Source organism: Tenrec ecaudatus, chromosome 2 (assembly GCF_050624435.1).
Source record: "Tenrec ecaudatus isolate mTenEca1 chromosome 2, mTenEca1.hap1, whole genome shotgun sequence".
In the NCBI taxonomy this organism is placed as follows: Eukaryota; Metazoa; Chordata; class Mammalia; order Afrosoricida; family Tenrecidae; genus Tenrec; species Tenrec ecaudatus.
Window position 1 is genome coordinate 133,047,016 of NC_134531.1, and position 12,361 is coordinate 133,059,376.

General features: G+C 40.2%; 1 protein-coding gene across 3 annotated transcripts in view; it reads right to left on the minus strand.

Annotated features, from left to right (window-relative positions):
* The window catches only part of FBN2 (fibrillin 2), a 247,901-nt gene that overhangs the window by 78,975 nt on the left and 156,565 nt on the right, over positions 1-12,361 (minus strand). For all 3 annotated transcript variants that reach the window (XM_075541492.1, XM_075541491.1, XM_075541490.1), the window contains 4 exons: positions 11,768-11,887; positions 3,721-3,858; positions 3,087-3,137; positions 1,688-1,813 (listed from right to left, as the gene is read on the minus strand). In XM_075541492.1, coding sequence (XP_075397607.1) covers positions 1,688-1,813; positions 3,087-3,137; positions 3,721-3,858; positions 11,768-11,887 — 435 coding nt within the window. The remainder of the gene's footprint in view (positions 1-1,687; positions 1,814-3,086; positions 3,138-3,720; positions 3,859-11,767; positions 11,888-12,361) is intronic.

Sequence of the window (12,361 nt, forward strand, 5' to 3'; positions counted from 1 at the left end):
TAACTAAGTTGTATGCTATAACAAAGTTTTCCTTCTTATTCCAAATTAAAAAAATCATTTAGAAACCATTAAGTACTTAAGAAACATATTTAAATACTTAAATGACCTTTGTTTTAAAGAATTTTTTTGACATAATTCACATACCATTTGATCGATCATTTAAATATATTAAAGATTTATACAATCACCACAATTGATTTTAGACCATTTTTTTCATTTTTGTCCTCATTATTAGCTCCACATTTTCCCCAACCTCCTTTGCCATAACCCTAAGAAACTATTATTCCAGTTACTGCTTCTATAGATTTACCCATCCTAGATTTCATATAAAGAAAATCATACAAAATACAAAACAAAAAACAAAAACCTCCCAACAATAAGAAAACCTCAATCCAAAAGAAAGCAGAAAATAATGAAAACAAATTTAGACTAAGTCAACAGGATAAACAAATAAGATATTACAATTTAACTAATTATATCTGTATAAATTCACTTTCTGATATACTGTGTCTAAGGGTAAGGACATTCACATCCCTAGTTAATGGTTGGAGGAAATTTAATGGGGACTCTGCAAATGGATTTTAGGCTTTTATTGTCCTCCATAGCCTTCTGAAAATGGGGGACTAAGAATTTAAGCTCTAATACAATATTCTTCCTCTGATCTTGGAATTTATTATTTACAATCTTTAGATCATACAGGCAAGTGTTCTGCTTCCATCTGGGCATGCTCAAAAGATCATTAAGTATAAAAGTGTTGTCTTGCCTTGTCTATACATACTCATTTAAAATATAAGCCTATGCATTGTTATTTTACAAACTATGCATTCACTCTTAAATAGCATTTGGAAAAGGAATCTTAAATGGATTAAAATCATTTTTTGGAGGAATACAATATGAAAGTAACACGTGTCTGTTGCAGTCATGTATCTCATCCACACACTGCCACTGAGTCGGTTTCCACTGCAATGACACTACAGAACAGAGTAGCACTGTTCCTTAGCATTTCTGAAGTTGTAGCTCATTAATCGTTACAGGAGGAGCCAGCTTCGTCTTTCTCCTGCATAGCACAAGGTGAATTTGAACTGCTGACCTTGAAGTTAGCAGCTCAACACATAACCCAGAGCACCATTCAAGTTCAAATAGGGCACAGATCAAGATCAAAGCTAACTTGCCATTTGCATAATGTTAGAATAAAGCGTTTCCTCACTTCACATCTTTAACAAATAGAGCACGAGGAAAACCACATGTTAACGCGGGGGGAAGACCAGGACGTGTTTGCCTCTCACTTTCCTCACTGTCTCATCTCAGAGCGCAACTGCAACGGGCAACTAAATGTTCACTCGTAACATCCTACATTTACTTCTATCTTCAAAATATTTGTGCAGTTCTCTTATTCCCTGAGCCAAGGCAAAAGATTAAGTTTGCCTAAAATATCCCATTATGGAAAATTTACATTCAAACAAAACTCCTTAGGAGTACCAATATTCTGTATCAAACAGAAGTCACTTTAAAAAAATTCATTATTTTTTAAAACATCCTCTCGTGCTTCCCACAAAAGATCTCCACGCAGTGTTTCCACCTAGAGACCCAGTGGTTTCAGAATGGCTGTTGTCAATGACCCAAACCAACAAACGGTGACTAGTTTTATGCACACAATACAGAAAGTCCACGGAGGCCTGGATCTTACCCAAACACACTCGCCCAGTTCCATCCAGTGTCAGTCCTTCAGGGCATTCACAGTGAAAAGATCCTTTGCTATTGACACAGCGTCCATTTGGACAGACGCCAGGAAATACCTCACACTCATTCACATCTGCAAGGATAAAGGGATAAAGGGATGACAAACAGACAAACCAGGTGTAATCCTACTTGCTTGCGGCATATTCAATCAGCAGTATGATGTGGATTACTCCTTGAGTTAAGTAGAGATACTGCACAAATCAAGGAACCCCGGTGGTGTGGTGGTTTAAGTGTTGGGCGGCTATGCAAGGCTGGTGGTTCGAAGCCACCAACGGTTCTTTAGGAGAACGAGGAAGTCATCCAACCCTGAAAGATTCAGCCTCAGAGACCCCAGGGAGCAGTTCTACTCTGACCCTTAGGGCCGCTTGGCGTCAGTATCAACTTGATGGCAGTGAGTATTATATAACCCAGGTGCCGCGTTTCCTAGAGACAGCTGGGGAAACTAACCACAGCACTGTAAACCAAATTAAACTCAACCAACTGCTGGGGAGTCCATTGCAACACACGGCAACCCTATAGGATAGGACAGAATTGCTACAGCGGTGTCCAAAGCTGGGCCTCTGTGGCAGCAAGTTGCCCTGCACAGAAGCTGGTGGGTTTGAACCTCTGACCTTTCAGTTAGCAGTAAATTGCTACTGCACCACTGTCACCCATCCACATAAAACACTTGTCAGACTTGGTCCCTTGCCAGCTCTTCCAAGTCTGAAGAGCTGGTGAATTTAAATATATTTACTTTTAAAATAGCCTCTACTGTAGCGGTTCTCAATCTGTGGGTTGTGACCCTGGGGGGTGGGGAGGGGGGAGAAGAGTTCAAATGCCCCTTTCACAGGGGTCACCTAAGACCATTAGAAAACACATAAATATTTCACTCTACATCATTACGCATTGCTTTGTGATTAATCACTATGCTATAATTATGTTTAATTATGCTCAATATGTAATATGAGAATACATCATATATTTACATTACAATTCATAACAGTAGCAACATTTCAGTTATGAAGTAGCAACAAAATAATTTCATGGTTGGGGGTCACCACACATGAGGAGCTGTATGAACATGGCATTCGGAAGGTTGAGAACCACTGGTCTAGTGATTCCACCAAAACATCCCATTTAAGCAAATTTTCCGTAAGCATTCAAACGCATAAAGAGCAGAAATGGAAAAATCACAGCTCTTTGCTAATGCGATTCTAATGCATTGTCATTAAGTAGCGCTATTGAATTTTCAAGGTTTTTGTTTTTTTAAATGGTAGTAACTCTGGGGGTTGAGCATGAAGTGCACGTGAATATTCCATACTATTCTACAAATTTACAGTATGCGTATCATTCAAGAGCATGCTCACCTTCACAACTAACACCTTTCACTCTGGCAAACCCTCGGGGACAAGCTGTATCTGTAAGAATACAAGGACGGATTATTTCATTACGGAAGACAATAGCACGCGATTTAAACGAGCTGGGCACAAGAAAACGGAACCTCAACACTGGGGAGCTTCGAAGTTGGTGGAAAAATGGAACTGGAAGACAATGGAAAATTTCCACAACTTTTTGAAGCTCCCTCATATAATCAAACAAAAATGAAAAGCTGAGAGTTTGGAAGCCAATCCTCCTTATTCTCAGCAGAACACAGGACAGACACCCTGCAGTTAACTATGCCATGTTGGTCTACATTGCAATTTCCGTATTTTTGTTCTAACATTCCTTTTTGTTCTGGAATGAACTGAATTAGAGTGAGCATGGGATTCAAGGGCACAGAGGGGCCACATTATGCTCTGCTGGAGCACACTGTTACAAGGAGGCTGGAGGACGCTAAGTTATCTGGCAGTGAGATTCCAGCAGATTCCCTTCCATGTCAAAAGTACCGAGGGTCGGAACCATGATGGAATTATGCAAATAAAATTACTATGGAATTATGCAAATAAAATTACTGAGTTGAAGGAGCAGCTCTCGGAAGCAGAGGTGCGGCCGCCCTCCTACCTAGCTCGCATCGCTCACAGGGGCTCCCCCAGGCAGCCCCCAGAGTAGCGCAGCACTCTGACTTCAGCGTGGCTCCATTGAGGTTCACTTCACAGCGGTTGTCCTGGATGTTGAGCCAACAAGTCCCTTTCAGGCTGTCTGAAAGGGAATAAGGAAGGTTGGAAGCTCTTACTTGCTTTTTTTTTTTTAAGTACTATTGGCATAAAACTCCTGTCATGTAATTTGATAGTTCAATCGTTTCCGAGGAGGTGGGTGCTCATCACCACAATTAACTTCACAAGCTTTTCTTCTTTCTCAAACTCATTGGTGTTAGCTCCCCATTTCTACCCAAGCTCCCTCTTATTAACTAGTCACTCTGCATGCTTATCTATTCTAGGTTTCATATACATTATATCACACAAAGCAATATCAAGAAACAAAACCCACGATGAAAAACAAAATGGAGGAAAAGAAAGCAAAAAACATAAAACACCGAAACAACTTTAAAATGAGTCAAAGGGAAATCAAGGAAGGCACTGCATTTGCATTTGACCTCGTCTGCCATAATCAACTTCACATCCCTTGACATTGGTCAGAGTGGATTTACTGGACACTTAATCCGTCTGCAGATGGACTTCGGGCTTCCATGGTCATCTACCGCCTGCTGCACACGCACTGTGTGTGCAGAATTTAAACTCTGATACTCTCTTCTGGATTTAGACTTTATTGTTTACAAGTCTTGCATCACGCAGGCTGGAGAGTTCTTCCAGTCTAGTTGACAACTAACTTACGATGGCCACATGTTTGAAGACAAGCCTTGAAGACCCCACACACTAATTTTCTAATAGGCAGGCACAATCTGGTTTCCTCAGTACACTGCTTTAGCACCCATATCTTCAGTGATCGCTTCAGGAAAATGGGAAGCTCTTACTTCTGGGGAAAATAGATTTCACCCATGTGCATCAAAGTTATTTATTGTTATTAAATTATGTTTATAACTTTGAATCCCACACGAATGCATTTAAATATTATATAATCTAAATTAAATTTTGTAATAGATCCATCTAACAAGCTATGACAATAAGATTATGCCTAATAGCTTGCTAGAATGCTCTCTGTTGAGTCTCTGCTGACCAAATATTTCTGCTGGTTCTCAGAAATTTGTGAAATCATAGTATTTGTAATAAAACCATAATAGCATAATGTAGAAGGTACACCTGGACAACACCAAAGAAAAAATAGATTCCTAGGGTGTTTAATTTAAACTCATTTAGTCGTACATGCTGACAAAGTGTCAATGGGGAATTTAAAGGGAGGAGACAAAGACCAAGACACTGACGGGAAATGCATTCTGGTGAAATGACAGCCCGTATCATGGGAGACAGTTGTTTCTGCTTCCCTAGAGGTGCTGTCAGATAAGCGCTGGGACTGCTAAACACGGGTCTGGTAGTTCAAACCCACTAGCTGTTCCATGGGAGACACTTGAGGTTGTCTGCAGCTGGAAAGATTAAGCCTCAAAACACCCCCACCAGGCTGCAGTGAGCTGGCCGTCACTGGATGGCAGTGGGTATTTTGGTTTGTGGAACATGCAGCATGTAACATCAAACAATGCTGTTCTAGACTGTCTAAAAATTGTGACAGGGAAAGTGAATGGAGATGTATTTGACGGTCACTGTACATTTTAAGGAGCTCTGGTGGCGTCGTGGTTGCAAGTTGGGCCGCGACAGGAAAGGCGAAGAGTTGAAAACCACTCTCTGCACCATGGGCAAAAGATGGGGCTTTCTGACCCCATAAGCAGTTACAGTGTTGGAAACTCACAGGGGCGGTTCTACCCGGTCCGACAGGGTTGCTCTAAGTGGGAATCGGTTTGATGCAGTGAGTTTGTGGTTTGGGTTTTACTTTTTTAATGAGCCCTGGTTGCATGGTGGTTTTGAGCTGGGCTGCTGACCACAAGGTCAGTTGTTCGGAACCAGCTGCTGTACAAGAGAGAGATGAGACTGTCTCCTAGAGAGTCACAGCTTCAACAAGGCACAGAAACAGTTCTACCCTCTCCCTGCACAGGTCTGCTCTGAGCTGGACCTGACTTGATGACAGTAAGTTTTATTGTTTTAAGCCTGGAAATTCAGTTTGTGTACAAATTATATGTATATATAAAATGTTTTCTCATCAGCATTTTTATCAGTTCTCAATCACAGCAGTTTTGTACAGCGGTTTTCAAGATTCCACGGTATAAAACAAACAGAGTCTTGCACAAGTTTCTATGCATCTAAATGATCTTTTAAACGCCCTGGCTAATTAATTGCATTGCGTTGGCTGTAGTCATTTTGAGTAAGATAAATTCTAACAGTAATTGCTAACTGGCACAATTCACAAAGCTTTCTAGGCATTAATTAAATGTACCCCTCAAAACAAGTCTATGCAGGGTGCACACTTTTCAGATGGAAAGTCTGAGGCACGCAGAGGTCAACTAACCTATCCACGGCCACTCAGGAGTGTCATGGCAGAATCAAGAGTCAAATCCACACAGTCTGATTCCACAGTCCTCGTTCTTCTATCTAGTTCAGTCTAGCTCTTGTCTGAGGTTATGGAAGAAGTTGGAAATGGAGAGATAAACTGGAGAGTCAATGAGGGGACCACCTAAGTGAATTTAGACAGAAAGGAGGGGGCCCAGCCACTGGCTCTTGGGAGAGTGTGAGTTGGAGGCACAAGGAGAATCAAACAAAGGAAGCAAGGGTAACGTGCAATCGCAGACTATGTAGAAAGTCATGCCTTGGAGGCCAAAAAAGATAATTTCCTTTCAATGAGGAGAGTGATGAGCAGGCCCAAACAGGAGTGGTTTTCTGTGAGGGATAAGACTAGACCCATGATCTGACATCAATGGTGGGGACTGGGCTGCAGGTGGGGTTACTGGTACCCTTGCCCTGTGCTTGTGTCGAGTCAGAGTCAAAGATGAGGGAAATGGTCCAGAACCAAAAGATCAGGGCAGCAAAATCAATACAGGAAAGATAAATGAAAACCATTGTTCTGTTATCTGCATTCTTTTTTACTCAGCACATAAGCCTCTTCAAGTAGTTTGACACATGTGGTAGCTAGGTGCTGGCAAGCAGGTTCTGACTCATATCAACCGTTGTATAGCGGGACTGAAAACAGCGCCGTCCTCACAATTGTCATGTTTGAGCCCATTGTTGCAGTCACGGTGTCAATCCATTTCCTTGACGGTCTTCCTCTTTATCAATGACCTACTAGTCTACAAAGCATTTATATCCCCTTCCAGGGACTCTTCTTCTCTGATAACACGTCCACAGTACTTGAGATGCAGTCCTGACATCCTCACTTCTAAGGATCATTCTGACTGTACCACTTCTGAGACCAGTTGGCTTGTCTTCTGGCAGTTCATGGCATCTTCAGTATTCTTCACCAGAAGTGTAATTCAAAGGCATCGATTCTTTTATAGACTTCCTTATTCAATATTCAACTTTGATATGCAGATAAGGTGATTGAAAATTCCATGGCTTGGGCCAAGTGTACCTTAGTCCTCAAAGGGATGTCCTTGCTAGTCAGTACTTTAAAGAGATCTTGTGCAGCAGTTTTGCCCACTGCCCTTTGATTTCCTGACTACAGCTTCTATGAGAACTGAATGTGGATCCAATCCAGATGCAATCTTTGACTCCCATTAATATTCATTACTTACTATACTGCTATCTGTCTAGTGAAGATTTTGGTTTTGTTTACACTGAATTGCAATCAATATTGAAAATCACGATCCTTGATGTACGAGGAGCTCATTTTCTCAGATGATTTGCTCAGCAGACAGACGGAATGAGCCTGGTGAAAAGATACAACTCTGCCGCACACCTTTCCTGAATTTAAACCTTTTTTAAAATTTTGTAAGACTGCCTCTTAGTTCGTGTAAAGGTTCCACATGAACATAATGAAGTGTGCTAGAATTCCCATTCTCCAACATTTTCCGTAGTTTGTCATGATGCACAAATTAAAGGCCTTTGCAAAAACAAAACCCACCAATAAACGTGTCTCTGGTTTTCTTTGCTTTCAGTCAAGATTCATCCATGACCTTAGCAACGATATCTCTCATCCATGACCTCTTCTGAATCTTGTTTGAATTTCTGACAGTTCCCTGTCAATGTCCTGGTGAATAATCTTCAGCAAAACCTTACTTGAATGTGAAATTAATGACATTTTTTGGATAAGTTCTGCATCATGTGGGTCACTTTTCTGCGGAACGGGGTTGGGCAAGTACATTCTTCTAAATTCCTTGAGATCGACAAGTCATTGCTTTTAGGGCACTAGCTTGTTAAAACATTCCAAATGGTATTTCATCCATTCTTGGAGCTTTGCTTCTCACTAACGCCTACGGTGCATCTTGAATTTCTTCCATCAGGACCACTGCTTCGTGACTGTATGCTACCTCTTGACATGGTTGAACGGAGGCCAGTTCTTTTTGGTCCAGGGACTCTCTGTATTCCTTCCATCTTCTTTTGATGCCTCCTTCATCGTTCAATATGTTGCCCATAGAATTGTTCAGGATTGTAACTTGAAACCTGAGTTTGTTCTTCGGTTCGTTCCATTTGGGCTATGCTGACCATGTTCTTCCTTCTTGGATTTCTACCTCCAGATCTTTGCACATTTCATTATAATACTTTTCAAATGGTCATTTGGAAACTTCTGTTCAGCTGTTTTCGTCATTTCTTTCATTGGCTTTAGTTACTCTACAATCAAGAGCGAATTTCAATAGTTTCCTCTGACACCACTTTGATCTTTTATTCCCTTCTGTCCTTTGAATGGCCTTTGGGTGTTTTCATGTCTGCTGTTCTGGATGCCACCCCTCAGCTCAGCAGGCCTTCTTTCAACAACGGTCAGTGTGTCAAATCTGTTCTTGAGAAGTCCGTGAAATTCAAGTGGGACATACTTGGTCATAGTTTGGCTCTCATGAACTTGTTCAAATTTTCTTCAACCTCAGCCTCAACTTAGATATGAACAATTTATGGCCTTGGCCTTAATTCCACAGTCAGCCTATGGCCTTGGTTGGGCTGCCGACATCGAGCTTTTCCATCATCTCTTCCCAGCAAAGCAGTCAGCTGGATTCCTGTGGATGCTATCTGGCAAAGCACACGAGTATGATCACCATTTAGGTTGTTGGAAAAAGTTGTTTTCAATAAAGTTTTCATAGGTTTTGCAAAATTCTAACATGCGCTCTCCAGCTTTGTTTCTATGAACTTGGCCATATTTTTCAACTACTGTCATTTCCTCTTTGCTTCCAACTATTACACGACAATGGCCAATAATTATCACTGCATCTTGATGACATTTTTGATCAGTTTCAGACTGAATAAGTTGGTAGAATTCTTCAATTGCTTTATGTCTTTAGTGTTGCTTTGTAAATCTGATTAATAAGTGCATTGGTGATCCATCCTTGCAGGTGTATAGATATTATCCTATCACAGACAGCATTGTGCTTCAAGATAGATCTTGAAGTGTCCTTTTAGATGAAGAATACCAGAAACTTCCTCTTGCATTTGCCATCCCTGGTATAGAAAACCACATGACTGGCTGACACAAAAAGGCCAATTCTTTTAGCACACCAATGTCTTAGATATTGATCTTCATGAGGTCCATTTCAGTTTAGACAACTCCTAATTTTCCTAGATTGTACCTTCCAGGAATTAATGTTCATTCATGTACAATTAATGACATTCGGGTCATTAATGGCTGTTGGCAGTTGTTTCTTTTCATTTCAAGTTGTGACCTCACAGATAGGCGATGAAGGTCCTACCACGTTTGCTGCACCAACATCATTCAGGTGGACTCTCCTCAGAGCAGGTAACACTTCCGGGTCACAGTTTCAGTGCCTTCCAACTTGAGGGGCTCATTTTATAGTGCTCTAGCTGACAATGCTTCCTGTTATTCCAAAGTTTTCAGTGGATAGTCCCTCCGAAGAGGACGGCTTTGTCCTTCTTTTTATTCTACTCTGCCTCTAGACTCTTTCTGAAACTTGTTCACCTTGCATGAAATACCACTGACGCCACTGCTGCCCTGACAGCAACAGGTGAGCACTACCGCATGACAAATTGACAAACAAATGGTGGAGTGTGGAGAAGAGTTTAAGATTAATTTGTTTTGGGGAGTTTTCTGAACAGATTTTAAATTCCTGAACATTCTTAGCTTTCCATGAATTTATACCTGATTTAACTCATTTAATTTTAAATTAGTACTCAAGTCAGGATTTAAAAAAATTTGACTCTACATCTAGTGACTGGCTAATCAGTGATTACAACTGTTAACAATTTTAATGAATGAATTCATAGTTTTTCTCTGTAGATGTATTATTATTTCATTTTAAGAAAGACCTGTAATTCTGTTTTTCATGTAAATAGATAAAATGATGTCTAAAGTTTTTAACTACTAAGAATAGCTCTATCAGGCCAGCCATAGGTGAGAGTATTCAAATTTGATAACAACAAATGAAAAAACACATAGCACATTAGGCCCCATTGATACATAGGTTGAAAAATTATGAAGGTGGTTTTTTTACATAATAGGCTAAGTAGTAAATGTTTTCACTCACTTTTAATCAAAGGCCAAAAAGTCAAATTCATAAATAAAAGAAATCTGTATAAGGAAGCATAAACTAAAAGTAGCTTGCTTTCTAGGTGGTACACAAGTTCAGTTTTCTGAGAATGGACAGTAACTGAGTAATGCTGAACTCATTTCCTTTGCGTAATTAAATGACTCCATCTAAACTGAGAAATTGTGGTTTAGCCAACATATTTCTGCTTTACTCAACCAACCCCGTCCCCATTCACCACCTACCTAATTCTCCCAGGATCCCATTAAAAAAAAAAAAAAAGAAAGAAAGAAAAACAAAACCCCCAGGCAGATGGCAATCTTTTCCTAATATGGAGACCTACGCTGGACTCAAATTTCTCCAGATTTAGAGCAGTGGGGGATGAAAAGGGAACATTCAGGGAAAAATATTTCTACAGCTTTCAAACTACTATCTTTGCATACATCTCAAAAGACTTAGGTTCAGTTCTTGATAGAGACAAGCGAACATATACAGCTAGAAAGTGTGGTGTTCATGTACTAAACCAGCCTTCTGGCACGCAGCTTAATAAGATCAGTGATGTAATACTGAAGCTACCATTGTCTTTGGAAATATTGAATTAAAAATTCATTTCAGCGAGAAAACACAACTTAATGGGTGTTTTTATACTGTATAAAACGGAAATGTGTTCATAACTATTTTGAAAATACATTTAGCTTACTCCAAAGGCAGGTGCTACCTAATGATATTAAGGTGTCGAAAATGTCTAGGTAATAGAGCTATAGGCACCAGAAACAGGAGAAACAGCAACAACACAACCCACTGGGGCCTTTTCTTTTCACATGGGCTGCATTGTTCCCTATAATCGACCAGACTATCCTTGTTATGTGTGCTCTTTTTTCCCCATCAGGAACTAACCTTAAGTAGTTTGAGATGTATTAAAAGACACTAGTTTCAAAGTTCTAGAAATCTTTCTCCCTGGAGATTTTCATAAGCAAGAAACTGCTAGCTTCTCTTCCTTGGAGTTCATGACGTTGTAATTGAAGGAAGAATAGGGGGAAAATATCCCCTCTGTCTGTTTAAACTTGAAAATCATCAAATTCGTATCCTGCTAACGGAGCTCCAATTCCCTCACAATTTTGTTTACCATGCAAGTGATGTTCATGGGGAGCTACTCCACAAAGATTTGGTTGTTTTGATGCCTAAGGCATTCCTAGACTAAGGAACACACACATGCATGTGCAAAGAAAATGCTTATAACTTACAGCATCATAGGTGTAATTTGTACAAAAAGAACACTTTCTAGAATCTAACCAAATTTATGATAGCCTCATTTATGCTATCATTTTTTACTCCTATCACGATAAGGATAGAAAACAATCATCTAACTCCTAATTATCAGCTTTCTGCAATCAAGATGTGCTTTTGGCCACGTCGAAGCTGTCGGTCCTGGCTTATTCTTTTGCAACGAGACTGAAGCATAAGCACTGTGCGGACGACTCTTACCAATACAGATCAATCCGGTTGAGCTGAGTTTGCTGCCAGGTGAACATTCACAATGGAAAGACCCAAGGTTGTTCCTGCAGGCCCCATTGACGCAGGGGTTGCTCTCACATTCATTTACATCTATAATCCAGAAGGAAAAGGTTCTGTTAGAACTGCCATGTGTTTCTGGAAAATATTATTCTAACAAGCTATGCTATGCCAGAATGTCTGGTAAACTTGGCTCTTGCAATTCTAATGTGGATCTATGAGGCATAAAGAGAATGAGGAATGGAGACATGCATTTTACAGTGCAGATACGCATCTACAAGGCCGGGACTGAGTAAAACTACAGGAATATACTTAATGTGAAAGGGCTGAGTAGTGAATCTTCAACACATAGCTATTCAATTCCCATAAATTGGATTTCTCTCCCACCCCCCTCATAATAAAATGTAATTGTTCCATGGGAAATTCAAATTCTGCTTCCATGATGGCAACATGTTCCCAGGCCCAAAAGGCTGTGCAGAAACAGAGGTTGATTGTTTTTGTCATTTATGGATCCGTGAGGCTTTAGAAGAATTAAGAAGAGCCTTGTTAGAAACAAAATAGCACAAA